This window comes from Natator depressus, chromosome 3, assembly GCF_965152275.1.
Source record: "Natator depressus isolate rNatDep1 chromosome 3, rNatDep2.hap1, whole genome shotgun sequence".
Classification (NCBI taxonomy): domain Eukaryota; kingdom Metazoa; phylum Chordata; order Testudines; family Cheloniidae; genus Natator; species Natator depressus.
In genome coordinates this window covers 57,334,909-57,354,741 of record NC_134236.1, presented here as the reverse complement: position 1 = coordinate 57,354,741, position 19,833 = coordinate 57,334,909, and the positions used below count along the sequence as shown (strand labels likewise).

Below are 19,833 nucleotides of genomic sequence, written 5' to 3'. Positions count from 1 at the left end.
GTATCCTCAGAACCTGCCCTCCATTATTTCCAAATCTTAGAATAATCAGATTCTTGAAACAAAGGAACCAGAGAGCAGTTGGAGCTGCACCTCATTACATATCTTCAGATAAGTTGTCATAAGGACCATGAACATGCCACTCCAATGAACACCACAATCCAGAAATTTCTGAACTCACACAAAAATAACGACTAGCATGCACACAGACAAATACTCAAAGGAAAACCCATAATCTGTTCTAAAGAATTTCATGTGGCAGGTAATCTCATATGATAAATTTCATGTAGACTAGTTTAGTTTGCAGAAGTCAGAGGAGTTGTGGTGTTAAAGTCAGGCTTACAAATTAAAGCTAGTTACTACATTACCACAGGAAATACCATCTCTATAATAGATGCAAACTGTAGAAAATAAATCTTCAACAGCTGTACACTCCCTATAACTCCTCTAGATCAAGTGCCAAAACAATGACCACATTTTACAACAAAAATTTAAAATAACCATAGGATTATCCATATTCCATGGCTCTGTAAATTAATCTAAATCAAGAAGGTAGAACAGATTTATGTATTCCAAATTTATATATTCTGGGGAAGCTGCAACAGCTTTCCACTTGTGGCCCTGAGTACAACAGATGGCTTTGCTGCTGCCATACCATCTGTGACCACCACTAACCGGTCCATTCATTGGTACAATAAAAATTTAAAAACCTACTGCTTTCCAGTACTTTGATACATGACCTTCTCACACAAAAAGAGACAGAGAAACTGACACAACCACTATAATAGAGCGAAACTTGATGAAGATCTGAAAACTCGCCTGGAGTTGGAAAGTCACCTTTCCAGAAAGTAAACCAGCTCTAAACCTTGACTTCCAATTCTGGATGCATATCACTCAGTTTTGAAAGCAACTTCAGAATCTGGTGACAAGGGAAATGTGAAGGTAAAAAGTGAATTTTCTTGTCAAATAATGTTTTGCCAGGTGCCCATAAAGGTATCCAAAACTTTGTGAACTGATGACTTAAGTTTGCCTGACCCCGAATTCTATTTCAGATTTCCCCATCCTGGAAATGTGACATACATTTGTTCTTAGATTCCTAGATTCTTAGATTAGATGTTCCGATTTAGCTATATTAAAATGAATATTGTTTGCCTGAGCACAGCTTACCAAGGGATCCAAATTACTTTGTACTAGTGACATGTCCTCTTCATTATTGACCAATCTTCCCAACCCTATGTATTGTGATCAGCTAGACCCTGAGCCTGTCCCTGCCCCAAGAGGTTACAGTCTAAATATACCCATACTTATGCATCTCACCCCCCAGAGTGCACAGCGTCAATGACCTGTTTTGCACAAGTGTAACTCCATTAACTTAATAGAGTTTTCTCCCAAAATCAGGAATAAGTGTGGTGTTTTAGTGAAGGCAAAGGACTAGGATTCAGGAGATCAGGGTGCTACTCTGAACTCCGACATATACCTTGTGTGTGACCTTAGGAAGAAGTTGCTTTGCTTCTTGTGCTTCAGTTCCTCATTTGAAAATGACAATAGTACTTCTCTATCTCACAAGTATACTGTGAGAACAAATATGTCAACGTTTATTAAATGCCACAGAAGCGCCTAAACAGTTTTCAGTCCCATATCCTTATCACCTGATCCAGCATGTACTGATAATTATAGCAAGTCTTTAAATCCTAATAAATATAACTTGGCTAGATATCGAGAGGCTCCCATTCTTCAGAGAAGGTACTGATTAGAGGTTGACTAACTGCATGAGTACAATAAAGTGACCTCATCTGAAAGACTTTTTTTTTTTTGAGGTTTGTCCTTTCACACCAGCTATCCCATAAATGTGAAAACATCTTTTTTGTGGTAGACTGGTTCCTGAATTAAGACAGTACCCAAAAAGTGTGCTAGGTACCTCACAACAAGCAAGACACACTCCTTGTCACAAAGATATTAGATAACTGCTTTTTATTTTGAAAGAGAGTGGAGGTGGGCAAAAATTGTGCTGATAATGGAAGGATTGTTTTTAACCTTAACTACAGAAAATACTAGGACCTCTCCATAACATAGATCATTGTAGAAATCCATTACATCCATGCCTTAAACCTGTTATTCAACTGTATCCTATGATTTTAAACTTAAACTATTTAGTACTGTAGGAGTTACTATTAAAAGCAACTAAATATCAAGGCTCTAAAATTGACACACTCAAAATGTATTCAAACTTCTAGTGAAATTTTTTTGTAATAATTTACAAACAAACCTGGACTTTGAATGAAAAGCTATTTTTAAAGGTAAGAAATTTTGACATTAAAGAATCATAGCGCGCTCTCCAAACACCCCTCCCCAAACAGATGAAGAGGATAACATACACTGACTTAACACTGAAATATAAAAATTAAGGACTGCTAAATGATAAAATTAAAAGCTTTGTTAGTTATAATGATTTTTAGTTACACATAGTGAAAGAGTATAGATGAGCTAACACTTTAGGCCAAGGCCTTGTTGGCGAAAGCATGGTTTTGCCAATTCTTCTTTTACACAGAATTGCTGATCTGCTTAAAATGATGTGACATTAGGTAACAAAGGTAACATATTGTGCTGAAAGTTATGAGGTAAAAACCACACACAAATCTGTAACAAAAAAAAAAACTTTCTGGGAAGACCCAGGCCAGGATGACATAAAATGATATGAACCAGGAACAGCACACCCAGCAAGAAAAGTACATATGTTGGGTAACTCAAGCCTGCACATGCAACATTCAGTCACCTAAAACCCAAAGAATTAATGTATTAAAAGCCAATTGGATAACAAGTAATCTGTTGTGGAGAAATGCAGAGAAAACTTAAATGGGCTCAACCTGGAGAAACACTGACCAGAAACTGACAGATGGGACTGAAGGACCAGATCAAGCAATCAGAGAACATGACAACTATCACAGAAGGTGGTAGGACTTCCCAGTGTCTTGGAATGTGGTAACTTTTTCCCAACTTCTAACCCAAAAGGTTACAGCAGGACAAACCCCATCTACCTAAAACCTTAAGAATATGGAAATAAGTTATGGGAGAAAGGAATGTATATGTTTTCCGCCTTCGTATTGCCTACAGCACTGTTGATAACACACTCCAACTTCATAAGGCTTTCACTTCCATCTCCAATAGATACCCCAATTTCAAACTTGCACTCTAACGCAAGAATAAATAAATAATCTTACTAGTGACCTCATATGCTTTTATATCAATTTCAAAAGAGCAGCTCATCTGACTCTCACATTCCATGCATGTGGGAAACTACTTTGCCATCTTCTTCGGGAATGTTAAGCATAAATCTTGTTTTAAAATGGTCTTTTAACTGTGTGAATCACATCCTCCCTTTGGCCTTCATATCTCTAGCCTAGGTCTACACTATATGAGCTACAGAAGTAATTGTTAGTCCCTTTGAAGACCAGCCACTCGACATACTTGGTGATCAGCATGGTTGGATTTTAACCTTGGCTCTGGGAGGGGAGTTTGGTTTATAGTAGTTAGAGACAGGATAGGGGTGAGATAGTTCAGTGGTTTGATCATTGGCCTGCTAAATCTAGGGTTGTGAGTTCAATCCTTGAGGGGGCCATTTAGGGATCTGGGGCAAATACTGGGGATTTGGTCCTGCTTTGAGCAGGGGGTTGGACTAGATGACCTCCTGAGGTCCCTTCCAACCCTGATATTCTATGGTGCTAAGAGAGTAGTTTAGTCACTCTGGAAGGCAGTGTGGTGCAACGGATGAGACAGGACTGTCATGTTAGAGACTTGGGTTCTGTGCCTGCAATGACCTTGGATAATTTTTCTGCTAATTTATTTCAAAATCTAAGTCTTCAGCAGCTGTCCCATAACTGTCTTCTAGGTTGAGGTTCATGACTGTAGTCAACAACAAGGAGAATGGCACTAGAATTTAAACTGCACTTAGGAGGTAAGATTTGAACTCCTGGTCTCCTGTTTCCCAACTCAAGAAACTGAAGACTACAGGGCTATAGGACAAGATCTATTTCGCCTCATGTATTTTATCCTTCAAAGAAAAGTGAGACTACTAGGGGGGAGTGGAGGCATGAAGGGAGGTGTTTCCAAAGGTAGTGATTTTTAAGTTATTATTCTCTCAATGTCAATTCATTTTTCATCAAACCACCAAGAAAAAAAAAATCAATACTGCTCCAAGTCCATACTCTGTGTTTTGGTTTTTGCCACTTCAATAATTTTTTTACAAAATAAAGCTTTAAAGTTTCTTAAAACTAAACTCTGAAACACAACCTTAACTATATTATAATTATCTCACACACAAGTTGTTCACCTCTAGGTTTTTCGGGTAGGGAAGTTGTCTGTCCATCGGTTTTTTTACACAGATAATGAAGGTCAGTCTTGTATGGCTCCGGACCAAAGGAATGTTTACTGTTATATGTTCATGTCTTTATCATCTATTTAATATTCCTACATACAGTACCTCCTCTGATAAGTACTTAGGTAGACTATTTCAAATTTCTCCAAGGGTAATTTAAAGCTTCAAGAAAAATACAAAGAATACTATCTGAATTATTGGAAGTATTGCATACTTACACTGGTGACACTGATTGCATTTCTGTCATAGTACTTCTTCTTTTCATATTTATCCCTGATGAAAAATTCTACAGCTCTGAAAACAGGCAGTTAAGGAAAACACACAGTGAGAGGAAGAAAATTAATCTAAAAACTGGTTAATTAAGAATATTCAAACTAAAAGAATGACATTAGATTCTAATTCTCCAACATTTCATTTTTGCAATTTTATTTTAAGGTGAGAAAACAAAACCTGAACGGCTTTGGTTATTAATGAACATGGTCAACCACTTTCAATGAACTTATCAATAGTAAAAATTCAGTCACAGCTACTTACTGCTTAGATTTCATATATACTTCTCTTAACAGCTTCATTTTCTTACTTTGAAAGAAATGACAACATGAAAAATGGATATACAAAATAGATGTCATTCAGTGTCCTGCCATCAAAACATTTTCACTCCATATTTATATTATGCAATAGGTTGTGAGCACCCACAAAGACTAACACCACCACACAATCCTGCAATAAGAATCACAGAATCATAGAAATAGAAGGCTGGAAGGGGCCTTGAAAAGTCATCAAGACCAGACCATGCTCTGAGGCAAGAGGACCAAATAAACCTCGGCCATCCCTGTCAGATATTTGTCCAAGCTGTTCTTTAAAAGTTCCAATTAGGAGAACTGCACAACCTCCCTTGGAAGCTGCGGCAATTCTCAGGGCTCCCAGGCCTGAGTCTCATCTTGTTACCCCCTGCCTCCAGCAAGAGGGAGTCTTTCTTGTGGTAGTTGGGTGTCAGCTCCTTAACACCATCAGTTTTCAGCCACTCAAACACTCTCCTCTGGGCTATGCCAGCCCCAACTTCACCTGGCAGGTCAACCATCGGTGCACCCCAAACCCCAAGTTATTTTGAATCGTTCCCCTATGATATATCCAGCCCCTGACACCGGCTACTCACAGAAATTCCAGATGCTCTGCACCCAAAGGTGCAGTGTACTCCAGCTGGCCAGTTTAATCTTAAACCAACACGCATGTAAACAACAAAGCACTTGTGAACACTTATAATAAATTTAAGGCTTATTTAAGAAAGAGTGAAGATTTAATTAGGGGTGTAAGGTGGTGATGGAAACAACTGGTTACAACAAAAAAACAAAATCAAACCTGGGTCTACACTTATCAATAGTTACCTTTCCTATAAAATAAAATAGGCTTTCTCCACCAAGTTCACGCTGTTGCAGAGCTGACTGGTTTCACAAGTACCAGGATCCAAATCCTCCACTTCCTAAGGGGTCAATGAATGGATACAGAGTGCTTCTCCCTTCTGTTTTATACTGAAAACAGCCTTTTGTTTCTGTTCATAGATTGGGAAAACAGCAAAGAAAGTTTCTTTTTCAGCTCCACATGGTTTTGATTGTTTCCAGTTGTCTGTCTGTTTTCCATCAAGTCTTCGGAGGTAGGAAGGCTTGACAGCTGAGCCTTGCATCAACAGCTAAATAGGGTGGGGTGACAACTTTCCTTACCTAAATGGGCCATCACTGAGAAACATTATCTCATGGTGAGTAATTTCTACTCCAAGTCCATAAAGCATATTTTCCATAAAATTATATTCCTTAAATATTACCCATATAAATCTTGACAAGTTACAAGCTTTGTATAGCTATCTTACATGTTACTCTTTATGAATAAATATCCCATCAGATAAGTATTTGGCATAGTGAGTTTGACAAGTCTGAGGTGAAAATTGTTTGCAAAGAACAAGGAACCCTTTCCCAAGGGATCTCTATCACAGAAGCCTATTCCAGAGCTTAGCTATCCTTAAGACTAGAAAGTTTTTTCCTAATATCTAACCTAAATCTCCATTGCTGAAGATTAAGCCCATTACTTTTTGTCCTACCTTCAGTGGACATTCAGAAAAATTGATCACAGTCCTCTTTATAAAAGCCCTTAACATATTTGAAGACTTACCAGGTTTTGCCTTAGTCTCCTTTACTCAAAACTAAACATGCCCAGTTTCTTTAAAACTTTCTTGAAAAAGGTCAGATTTCCTAAACCTTTTACCATTTCTGTTGCTCTCCTTTGGTGTCTCTCCAATTTGTTCACATCTTTACTGAAGTGTGACACCCAGAATTGGACACAGTACTCCAACTGAGGCCTCACCTGAACCAAGTAGAGCAGGACAACTACATCCATGTCTTATACAGGACACTCCTATTAATACATCCCACAATATTAGCTTTTTTCACAACTGCATCACATTGACTCATACTCAATTTGTGACCCACTATAACCTGCCAATCCATTTCTACAATACTACCATCTTGCCAGTTATTCCTCATTTTGTAGATGAATGACGAGTTTAATAAATAATGAATACTAAATGAATACTTTAATAAATTTTCTCTGGTTGATTTCAGACCAATTCTCCAATTTGTCAAGGTCTTTTTGAATTTTCATCCTGTCCTCCATAGCGCCTACAATCTTCCCAGTTTGGTGTCAATCCACAAATTTTATACGCATATTCTCCACTCCATTATCCAAGTCATTAATGAAGATACTGACTACCACCAAACTCAGGACAGACTCTGTGGGACCCCACTAGATACATCCTTCCAGTTTGACAGCAAACCATTCATAACTACTCCGAGTATGGTCTCTCAACCAGTTGTGCACCCACCTTACTGTAAGTTCATCTAAACAATATTATTTTCCTACTTTGTTATTAGAATGTCGTATGGGAATGTGAGAAAAATCTTACGACAATCAAGATATACTGCTTTTCCCCATTCATTAAGTCAGTAACCCTCTCACAGAAAGAAATTACGTTGGTGTGGCATAATTTGTTTTATGCTATTTCTTATAACTCTAGTACCCTCGAGGGTACTAACAAACTGACTGTTTAATAATTTGTTTATCTTTCCAGAAATCTAAGTTAGGCTGACTGGTCTATAATTTCCCAGGTCGTCTTTGTTTTCTCTCTTTTTTTTTTTTTTTTTTAAAAAGATAGGTACTACATTCACCCTTTTCCTGTCCTCTGAGACCTCACCAGTCCTCCATGAGCTCTCAAAGATAATTGCTAACAGTTCCAAGATTACCAAAGCTAGCTTTAGTATCCTAAAATGAATTTCTTCAGGCCCTTCTGACTTGAATACATCTAACTTACCTAAATATTCTTTAACATGTTTTCCTTGTTTTGACTTGTGTTCTCTCCCCCTTGTTATTATTAATAGTGTTGAGTATCTCTCTGATCACCCTTCACTAAAAAAAGTTAAGACTGATGAAAAATAGGCATTGTGCCCTTCAGCCTTCTGGGTGTCACCAGTTATTAGCTCTTCTCTGCTAAGTAGAAGACCCACACATTCCTTCACTTTTCTCTTGCTCCTATTGTATTTCGAACCTTTTCTAATGGCCTTTTATGTCCCTTAATAACTATGTAATTTTGTCCCTAAATGCTTGTTCTATTCTTTTGTACGCCTTCTTACCAATTTGCCCATGTTTTCACTTTTTGTATGATTTTTTTTTGATTTTCAGGTCTTTAAAAAGCTCTTGATAGAGCTATATTGTTCCCTTACTATTCTTCCTATTTTACCTTTCCATCAGGATAGTGGTAGTTGTGTCTTTAATCCTGCCTCCTTTAGAAACTGCCAGTTCCCTGCACTTCTTCTCATTTAGATTTTCTTCCCAGGGAACCTTACCTGCCAGTTCTCCGAGTTTGTCACCGGCTGCTTTTTTTTTTTTAAATTGTCCTTACTCATAGAACCATGAAATTTATCGTTTCCTGATCACTTTCACTCAAATTGCCTTTCGCCTTCAGATTCACAGCCATTTCCTCCATTAGTCAGAATCATGTCTAAAATGGCTGTCCCCCTAGTTACATCCTGCACTTACTGAAACAAAAAGTTGTCCCCAGCACATTCCAAGAACTTATTGGAAATTTATATTTTGCGGTATTACTTTTCCAACAGATGAAAGTTCAAATCCCCCACCACCACCAGGTTCTTGTGTTTTGGATATTTGTTTGGTCGGTCCGTCTGTCCCTCCCTCCCCTGCCCCCCATTCCCCCAAAATGCCACATCCACCTCCTCTTCCTAATTTGGTGGCCTATAGTGAACCACTACCATGATGTTATCTCTATTTTCCCCCCTTTTAAGCTTTACTCAGAGTACTCTTTGTTTAAAAAAATGGGGGGGGGGGGGGCCAGAGAGAGAAAGGAATGTGCCTCACTTTTTCTCTAGGGAATGACAACTGATGTTGATGTTTTTATAGATTTCTTGGCATTATCTGATTTATGCCATGCATTAAAATTTGATCACAGGAAAAAAAATCCATGCTTGAACTATGTAAATATTAAAGCAAAATTTATCTGGCAGAAAAGTACAATAAAATTCAGACAATAAGAGAAGAAAAAAAGATTAGCGTTAAATATAAGGCAATTAAAAAAAACTCTGAAAAAGAGAAAAAAGTTTATATACTGAACTGGAAGTCCTAAAATACCACACCAGCAAGAAATACACAAAATTGGTTCTACAATACTTTAAAGTTACAATTTTACAATTTGGCAACATGGTTACTGTTTATTCACTATTAAGTACAGTTCTATTCTGAAAAGTGACACTGTAAAATGGTAATGTGGGGTTCCATATTCATTGTGTCTTATTGACTTCCATATCAATTTTGTTCAGTTAGAGAAAAATCCTTTTATTTACAAACTTCTAGCTCTGAAAACTCAGCCTCGACTGAGAATCAAGCTTGTTTCTTTCCATTTTGCATGTCATTATAAATCAGGTCATCAGCTACACATCAATATGAGATTATACATTAAACAGGTTTATGCAGGTGTCACTGAAGGCATAAACTGGAGATAATGGATTTGTGTGCTTGTGCGCCGCACACTTACTTTTTTACCTAAACCACAAAACTCATCTTGCTACCAGAAATGAATTGCAAGTGTTGGCTGCCAGATGGAATAAATCTTAATGACTTTGTTCATGATGTAACTGACAGCAAAACCTAAATTTTCCTTTTTGGGAGAGTAGGGGGAAAGAAAAAAAAATCCTGCTAGATCCTCAAACCAAGATGAAACAGATACGTAAGGACAGAGAACTCAGTGGCACTTAAGGCAAGAATCTATCAAAAGGATGGTTTAGGGACACACGAATTCATGGGTGAAGCTGTTTTCTTTAAACTGGACATAACAGAATCCAATTTTGGGCACATAAAGAAGTGTTATCAGTAATTGCTGTTCAGGAGTCTCCTCTGCATTCATGCTTAGGCGATTCACAATGCTCTGGCATCAAGATGCAGATTGCTCAAGAAGTTGGGTCAGTTGGCAGGTACTTCAAAGATCTTGATAAGAGTGAAGTCACTGCCCTCTTCTATATAAAGAGTACACCCCCGAGCTCACTAAACATCTCGTGCCTTTTCTCCATCCAGAGTCCTGATGTTATTTGAAACAGAGGTAGTGAGGAAGGTGGGCAAGTAGTGTGAATACACAGGGGAGATTCTCAAAGAACAGTTACTGGCAAGTAACCTCTTTTCCTGTTTCAGGGCCTCCTTTGTGAGAGAGTAGCAAGCAGTGCTCCACCAAGAAGATGGTGAGCAAGAAGTTCTTAGCTATATGGATAGTTTGCACTCCCAAAAAGGTTATTAGAAAGCAATGCTAAATACAAATAGTGTCTGCTGGAAGTGCACACCAAACTCCAAGTGACTACTTTTCATATCTCTGTGAGGCAACCTGCCTAGACACACCACTGATGCTGCAGTGCCTTTCAGTGTCTTTAAACCAAGGGGTACTGGACCCCTAGCTAAAATGTCCTATACACCACCTTAACCAGTCAGAAAGCCAATGACTCCAGCATCTCCCCCTATATCATAGAATCATAGAATATCAGGGTTGGAAGGGACCCCAGAAGGTCATCTAGTCCAACCCCCTGCTCGAAGCAGGACCAATTCCCAGTTAAATCATCCCAGCCAGGGCTTTGTCAAGCCTGACCTTAAAAACCTCTAAGGAAGGAGATTCTACCACCTCCCGAGGTAATGCATTCCAGTGTTTCACCACCCTCTTAGTGAAAAAGTTTTTCCCAATATCCAATCTAAACCTCCCCCATTGCAACTTGAGACCATTACTCCTCGTTCTGTCATCTGCTACCATTGAGAACAGTCTAGAGCCATCCTCTTTGGAACCCCCTTTCAGGTAGTTGAAAGCAGCTATCAAATCCCCCCTCATTCTTCTCTTCTGCAGACTAAACAATCCCAGCTCCCTCAGCCTCTCTTCATAAGTCATGTGCTCTAGACCCCTAATCATTTTTGTTGCCCTTCGCTGGACTCTCTCCAATTTATCCACATCCTTCTTGTAGCTATGCTGCACATAGCTACTGGATTTTTTTTTTTTTTTTAAGGGTTTGGTCTTTTTCAGATAAAGGCAGAGCATCCTCTTCACATCTAGTGTATGGAAATAAAATTTCCCTTTGGTGGGAAGTCAGGGGAATAACTCTGGGAGGGAAATACATTGAGACAGGTGGAAATAAGGCCATGTTTGGCATAAAGCTGGAATGGGGCCTTATTACTTTGTCCATGTGGACTACCATAATGGAGGGAAGGTGGCGGGCGGACAACACAAAGAACTAAACTCATTTACCCTCCTAACAGATGTAATTGCTATCAAGAAGATAGATGCTTGAGAGACTTATGCAATACAGTTATAAGGAGACCACATCCACATGGTTAAGACAAGATTTTAAGTCCCATGAAGGCAGAGACTCCCTAATGGGGCTATATTTCTCATGCCACTGAGGAAGCTGAAGACTGTAGAGCAGTGGTTCTCAAACTTATTTGATTTTTCTTCTTTGTGCCTATAGTAGTTTACACCCCTCCCCCCTGCCACACAAGTACATATATTGATATATGCAGGAGTGGCACTTCACTTGAATCAGTTTCGCCTTTTGTTTTTCACTTGAGGTTTTTGGGTTTGGGTTTTTTTCTGTTGCACGAATGAGCCCACAATCCACTGTAATAAGAGCAAAAGCAAAACTGTGCACACCACATTGTAGCATATTGTAGCAAAAGGATTAATGTACAGATGTCAACAACTTTGTATAATGCTATGCAAGCTTAACAGAAATTCATCAAAATGCACAGCTCCATCTGAGGACCTGATATGTCTGGAGGAATCAGCTTTGTTAATTATTCACTGCTGTGGGTAAAGCTTTCCCCCGCTAGGGGGTCCCACCCCCGTTTGAGAACCTCTGCTCTACGTTATGAATCGGGCCCTACCAAATTCACAGCCTTGAAAAACACATTATGGACTGTGAAATCTGATTTACCCTGTAGATTTCATAGGGGAGAAGTATACAAAAGTACACAGCATTTCTTTAAACTGGGGGTCCTGACCCACAAGGAACTGCAAGTAAGGGTGGCATGGTATGGTGTATTGCCACCCTTACTTCTGCACTGCTGCTGTGTCTCGGTAGAGACCTTTGGTGAATTATTATGCATACATCCAAACCAGGGGATCCCTGTAAAACCTTATGCACTCTGCCTACTGGCATCAACAGGTCCCTGGGTCACAGCACTATTCAGGGACAGCTGAAAGGCCTTGAGAGCCAACCAAACTACCCTGTGCTCCAGTAAGTTAATAAATCTGGACTCCAAACCTTTATGGGACTGACCTGACCTGGTCTTGGTGAAGGGCTGAAGACTTCTGGAACAAGGAAAGGATGCTTATGTTTAACTACGACCTATATCTCTACACGCTCTATTACAAAATAAGCTAGACTGAGGGAAGATCTAGTCTGAGATCCTAAAGACAGGCTCTGTTTGCTCTCTGCAACAGCAGCAAACGAACTGAGGTAGTTTGGGGTACACGCCCTTACACAGAGAAAAGCAATGTAATCAAGTGCTTCCCAATGGATATGGTTTTCAAGGAAGCTCTGCAGCTCAATGCCAACGGCACCATTTCCCACAAGTGGGAACACACAGAGGCCCTGAAAGAACCACTATTTTTCTGTGAATTCCTGAGGGAGTTTATGCATCTTCTGAAATGTACTGGCAAAGGGAAGAATACTCAAGTCTTGACCATCAGCAGATGTAGCCAGTATGGTACTAGGAATGTCCTTCCAAATTCAGAATCTAAAGGCAGAGGTGGATGAATGTGTCAGGAGAGGACAGATATCTTAGCCGTCCAAATTCATGAGGTTGATACATTGCAAGGAGAGTGACATTAGACAAACTCTACACACAGTTTGTGGACATCTTCATAAGGTGACAGGAAGATATCCTTTATTCAGAAGAGCAAAGGAGGTGTAGCATTCTACCTAATCCATGACAGCCTTCAAAATGAACAAACCAGTATTTAGGTTTTCTGATTGGTTGTGCATTACAGAGATAAAATGTAAACATTTACATTACATCTGGAACAAGCAGCTCTGTCCTATGTCAGCACATCAGGTCAATAAAACAATGTGGCTAAAATGGGTAACATGATTTACAATATGCAAAAACTGTTGTGAAGCAGTTAAGGTTGCTACTACAGATCTGACACTCACAAAAGCAAAGAAATGTTAAGCCACTTAACAGTGCATACCCCGTTCATCACCTACAGGAATTGCTGGGTGAAGTTATGATCTGTGCTATGCAGAAAATATGTCTAGATAATCATAATGTTCCCCTTTCTGGCCTTAAAAAAAAATCTATGAATTATGGAAGTCCAGGTGCAGATCCTCCAGCTGAAAAAAAAACAGAGTTGCTCTCCCAGAAGCACTTCATGACTATAACTCTCTCTTCCCTTCTCTTCCACATCAATCTGGAGTGGCCTGAGGACAAGACAGAGATTCTGCTTCCACAAAAGGGGTGGGGGCGGCGCTGTTAAAAGAGCATACTGACTGGCGAACCCAGGAATTGATCTCAGAGTTTCCAGCATGCAGAAACTAAGGGAAAAGGGCCAGAGTAGGGCGTACATACTGTAGTTAATTGACAGATATTACCCTCCTAACTGGTGAAGCCATATTACTGCTAGTTAAGACTGTTGCTGGGTAGGCTGAGTGAAGAAGAGCATGCAATAAGAACATGTATGGCATCTAGGGAGGTACACGCTGTTGCCATAATCTTTAGGGCAGAGATACAGATATTTAGTTTTTTCTTGCTTATATTCCTACAAAAATGAAGCATATAATTTCTGCTTGGGCCCTTCAAATCACATGGCTGCAATGACATTCTTAAAACATATTTCAAGTCCTACTTTGAGACTCGCCTAGCTGAGTCCACAGCCTACACTTTGTAGTGAGTCTGACACATCTCCGTCCCTGACCCGCTCCCCCTCACCACGGGATGGAAGGCAACTTCAGAAAAGATATCCAAAAGAGAAGAGTCAAGGAGACTTAGGGATACCAAAGCTTTGCAGCTTTATTTCTTCAGCTCAGCCCTAGGTGCAGATGCAATAAATATCTAGAAACTGGAGGAAGCTCCCACTGAAAATAAAAGGAGTTCTCACACAGTTTTACCGAAGGTGTACACACACACACACGAGATGAGACATTCCTGATGATCTTGAACCCCTTTTCCCTCTTCTTCAGAGTTCACCTCATGTTCTCAGGACTCCACTCCTTCAGCAAGGATATTTGCTCCTATGAATAAACTCCTCTCAACCCTTTACAGCATAATTTGCCCTCTGCAAAGCCAGGGTCTTGTGCAACAGTAGAACCTGCCACCACTCCACCTCGCTGTGTGAGCAGGTCCTGCTCACAATGAGTGTAGAATACATGACAGCAACTGCAGTAAATATGAAGCTGGCTTCATCTCCAGTAACTGCTTCTTCAAAACTCCTCTGTGACTCCCAGCTGTCACCACACCAGAAACTGTTTCAAAATAGTAATTAAAATCATCTATGGAGGTCCCTTCATGCTGATGGTGAAGAATAAAACTGGAGACGTGGGATTTATAAGGAGATCTAACAGATCTAATTTGCATTGTGCCACCTGCAACAGCTAGTAAGGAAAAATTACTCATGGTCTGCTGCTGCTGCTAACCACATCACAGAAAAAAGGTTATTTACATGACAGTAACTGATGCTCTTTAAGTGATTATCTATTATACTCCCCTCTAGCAGTGTGTATTTCCTCAGGGCCAGAAGTTGAAATGTTTTGATCAGTACCACCTGTTGGTCCATGCCTGAATCCTAGCTGCCTTTGTGCCCCTCTCCTAAAGATATAAAAAAGCAGGCCCAGCCCCACCATCTGTTTCACAAACAAAAACCCAAAGAATACAGATTAGGATATAGTGGAGAAGGAGGACATGTCATGGAATACATATAGACAACACCTCTTAAAGAACATCAGTTAATGCAAGGTAAGTAACCGCCTCTCTTTTTCAAGTGATTCTCAATATGTATTCTATTCCTGGTGACTCATAAGCAATGGTTCTCAAAACAAATAATTAGGATATCATAGTCTCAAGCATCCACTCTAGCAGCATCACCTATACCACAGATGCTTCAAAAAAGTACTGGAGCTCCAGGCGGTCGTGAGACATTTTTTAGGAATGGAAACATTTTTACAAGAAACCACCAAAGCAAAGGAGCTGTGGTAAAGCGAGCCTTAATCAGAACACACGGATATAACTAAAGTATTCTGTATCCAAGAGATGCAGTCATAGAACCATTTGGATATTCTGTCTTAACAGCCTTCCGTTTTACACTCAGCATAGGCTATCAACAGTTTAGATGAAATTCTAAATGGTGTATAAATAAAGAACTCATGCTACTTCTAGTGTGAGATTTCTTTTTCAAATTACTAGCATGAAGTTTTAGGAAAAAAGGAGGTAAATAGTTTGATTACTAGAAAATTGACTCAACTTTTGAAATTGGACTCTGAATTGATAACCTTAATAGGTCTGGGAACCAAAGTTCCTAACATCATTACAGAGTTCTGTTTGATCTTTCTTAAGAGTTTGTGGAATTCACAGAACTGGTAAGTATGCAGATATCAGCCCCCTGGATCAAAATATATGAAAAGCATCTGAGAGAGACCCCAGACTCAACCTATCTTGAACAAAACTCTATTTTTTGTTCCTCTCAGAGGCAAATAGGTCTATGGCTGGATAACCTCATGCCCAGAAAAATCAGATTAATAACTGAATTCCTTAGAGATAATGTGTGATCAGATGAGAAGCGTCTGCTGAAGTTATCAATCCTGGTAGACAAACCATAGTGATACCTCGAATATAAAAGAGCTATCACTCCCACAGCTGGATTACTTCATCACACAGGGAAGACTATCTGGATCCCCCCTGCTTGTTTGCATAAAACCATATAGGTTATGGCAAACAAAACTACTGCAATAACTTTCCTTGAATTAGAGCTAAAAAAGGTATGCATGCCAAGTGGATCACACTGAGTGCCAAGATATTTATGTACAAAAAAAATCTGTTCTTTGTCCACAGACCTGGAGTCTGATGTGTGTGTGCATCCCATCCTTGAGTGAACGTACCCGTCACCAGAGTTAACGTGAGAAGACAAAACGGTAGACCTTTGCAAAGATTCACTGGAGAGAGGAAAGGACATGTAAAAATCTTCACTGGCATATGTATATGATGTTTTATCACACTGTAAATTGGCTTCAGCCAGCCCTGTAGATCATGATGGCCATGTCTGACCTGAGAAGTGATAAAAGTGCACAAAACCATGTGACGTGATCTTAAGGCGTGATCTCACTTTTGTGAAAGGCTTGATCTGCATTTGTGCTATCATCTGTCACTGTGTTGACTCTAGAATGAGGAGGAAAGCTCATGCTATGTATACAATCTAGAAGAGTACCAATAAATTCCATTTTCCACCACAGTGTTTAAGTGCATACAAAGAAAAAAATCTCAGATGTAGACTGGCAGAGAGCCAGAGAACGTAATGAATGTTAGTTAAAACTTGTTGAGGAGAGGAACCTTGTATCAACCAATCCTCAAGTTAAGGAAATACTTGAACATTTTGCTGTCTAAGGAACACTGCAACAATCATTAGGCATTTGGTAAGGACTCTTGGAGCTGCTGACAGACCAACCGGAAGAACTCTATTGGAATTGTTGATTTCCTAGGTCGAAATACAGATATTTCCTATGTGAGATGAACTGCAATATGGAAATGTGTTTTCTGGAGATTGAGGGCTGCAAACCAATCTTGTGGATCTAGAGAGAATAATTGAGGCTAGAGTCACCATTCTGAATTTGTTTTATGAACAATTGTGTTGATTTCTTAGATACGAAATAGCCCTCCAACCTCCCTTCTTTTTGGATTTAGGAAGAAATGAGAATAACCCTTTCACCTGAATTGTGAAGAAACCTCTTTATGCCTCAGAGACAAGAGGGACAGGACTTCTTGCTGTAACATCCCCTTATGAGGGGACTCCGTGGAAAGGGATGAGGAAGGTAGTGGGAGTAGAGATAGTCTTGAACTGCATAGTATACCCACTTCAGATAGCCTTGAGAACTTAATGGTCTATTCAAATTTTGTTCCAGGCTTCCCCAAAAATGAACTACTATTCAGTTTCCAAAAAGGAAGAGGTGAAGGGAAATACCCACAATAATTGGTTCAGAACAGGTCTCGAGAGGACCATCAAACCTGTTTATTGATACACAACCATCACAAAGAGATGGAAGCAGAAAAGGCAGATGAAAGTCTCTTATGAAAACACTGTTCCTTTCTTGAATCATCTGTAGGTCTTTGGTATGGGTAAAAAAAAGACAGAGGGTTGTTTTGCTTCAGCTTGTCTGTATTGTTTTCTTTTTGATTGCATGAGAGAGATACCCAGCAATCTTAAAGTTTAAGAAGGGAAGTGTGTATGGTGTCTTCTGATTTTGAGCTAAAAAGCTCCATTCTTTCAAATGGCAAGTTCTCTAATATTCTATATTTCATGAATGGTTTTCCAGATGGTCAAAGCCAAGGTGAAGGTCTTATCATTACAGTAGTCACCATCAAAGATGCTGCAGGATCAGATACATCTATAGGTGACTTAAAGGGGTGTCCTTGAGATTAATTGTCCCTCATTAAGACTGCAGCTTGTCTCAACTCTTATGGTACTTTATCAAGAAATTCAGAGCTCCCTATGCCAGCAGAGGAATCCTATTTTGAAAAGGACTTGATAATTTGAGACTTATTTGTAAGCTGGCTGAATAACTGTCTGCCTACAAAGTGAAATAATTGTGGCTCCTTTGTTTTATAGGGGTAGATTTATAACTGTTGCTTAGTTCCCTCTTGGGCCACTGCAACAAAGAATCCAGCTGCATTTAAAAATATTCAAAGCCCCAGGCAATTACCTAGTATCTCATCTTTTTGAATGTTGCATGAATGAGGGCAGGGGCATGCTATAACAGCTGAGCAGGCTCTAGGAAGCTCTCATTAACTGTCACTGCCTGTCTGTCAGGTAATGAGGTGCATAATATGTCCAATAAACGGTGAGATTTCTCACTTGCAACTTCTAGTGGATTTCTAGTGTTTCAGTTGGTGTTCTTAGAAGCTCCTGAAGGTTTATAATCACCAGGGGGTGTTGATGGAGCTACAGCTTCATAAGGTGAAGACAGTGGTGAAGTAGGAAATACAAATTAATCACACCAATATTCCTCAGATAAATGGAGCTGCTGCTGTAACAAAATAGGTATAACGCTGATCTTCTTCCTGTGCCCTAGCAAAGTGGTTCTCAACCAGGATTCCCGGGCCCCTCAGGGGGGCCGTGAGCAGGTTTCAGGGGGTCCGCCAAGCAGGGCCAGTGTTAGACTTGCTGGGGCCCAGGGCAGAAAAAGAAGTCCCACTGCATGGGAGTGAAGCGTGGGGCCTGAGCCCTGTCACCTGGGGCTGAAGCAGAAGCCTGAGAAACTTAGCTTCATGGTGCCCAAGGCAACTGCTCTGCTTGCTACCCCTTAACACCGGCCATGGCTTATAGATACAGAAAACCAGTTACTGTGGCGCAGGTGGGCCATGTAGTTTTTATAGCATGTTTGGGGGGCCTCAAAGAAAAAGGTTGAGAACCCCTGCTCTAGCAAACTTTAGTGCAGAAGGGGACCCTGCTCTAAACTGTGTAGATAGAATCCCAAAAGAGTGGTGTTAAGGACCCTAATAAGTTCAACATGGCCATAAGTGTGGCCTCTAAACAGGATGTTTTCCTAAACTGAAGTTTTCAGAGAGGAACCAGTATGCTTTTATGGATTTATTAAAAGAATAAGCAAATAAATATGAAGTTAAGCAAATATCACTAAATTTACTTCTAATTTCCCTAAACTAATAAAAAACGTAATACATGATGAAATTAAAGTTACAACTGAAATTCAACCAATGGTTAATTTCTCTGGCTCATCAATTACTACAGTGAGCAATTACATCAATTTATAAGGTTAACACAAGAATTATTTCAATACTTCACAGGAAAGTTAAGGAAGAATGCCTTTCTTTTAATCTAATCAATTGAGCTAAGAGTCTAGTCTACTAAAAGCAGCAGCTGAAACTCTTGCCTTTGCTTTAAAGTAGTAAAACAATTACTTCTTCATAGCTTCCCATTTTGAAGTTCCATCTTAAGTTTGTCTGAACATACAATCTATGACAGACCCTATTTACTTAGCTTATTCCCCCTACCACAATACTGCAGTTTCTGCATCTCTCTGATCATTTCTCTGTCTGTGAGAAAGTATCCTAAAATCAGGCACTTGGCAGCTTTGGAATAGTATGCTTTTAAAGAAAAATAACTTCTTACTAATTAGGTAACTGACCTGGGAGTGGAACCTTGGAGAATTCAGTAGTCTTCTTCTCTAACTCATGTGATAGATCTCAGTTGAGACCTACTGTAGTTCTGATGTTGCAAATAACTTGAACTCACTTTGCATGCAGCGAGGTGATTAGTCTCTTTTCTTTTAGCTGTACATAGACTCCAGGCACAGCTAAGCTGATGGCTAGAGTCTCTCCCTTCTTCTTGAGTTGGCCAATCCAGCGAATAGAGCAGGATACAACGTCAGGTATCATTTTTGGTGTGGGAGACCCTTTTCTCCTTCTGCATGGAGTCTTTTGCAGAGTTCAAGGTCCTCTTGCCCTGCCTCAGGAATCACCTTTGTCCATTTACAGATTCCAGCATGCTGGCGAAACTCATTATGGACCAATAATTGGGATCTCAATATGAAGTTATAGTAGAAGACTCCAGACCGAGGTAGACATTTTCTTGTAAAATCAGTTGATTACCACAAACAGATGTCCTCTTTAGGACATGTGAAAAGGAGTTGGCAACAGACTTCCATCTAATGGAATAA

The 19,833-nt window shown here is 39.7% G+C and overlaps 1 protein-coding gene across 2 annotated transcripts in view; it reads right to left on the bottom strand.

The window, feature by feature from the left end:
- SMAP1 (small ArfGAP 1) overlaps window positions 1-19,833 on the bottom strand; it is a 247,875-nt gene that overhangs the window by 184,619 nt on the left and 43,423 nt on the right. For both annotated transcript variants that reach the window (XM_074947930.1, XM_074947929.1), the window contains exon 4: window positions 4,588-4,663. In XM_074947930.1, the coding sequence (XP_074804031.1) occupies window positions 4,588-4,663 (76 nt within the window). The remainder of the gene's footprint in view (window positions 1-4,587; window positions 4,664-19,833) is intronic.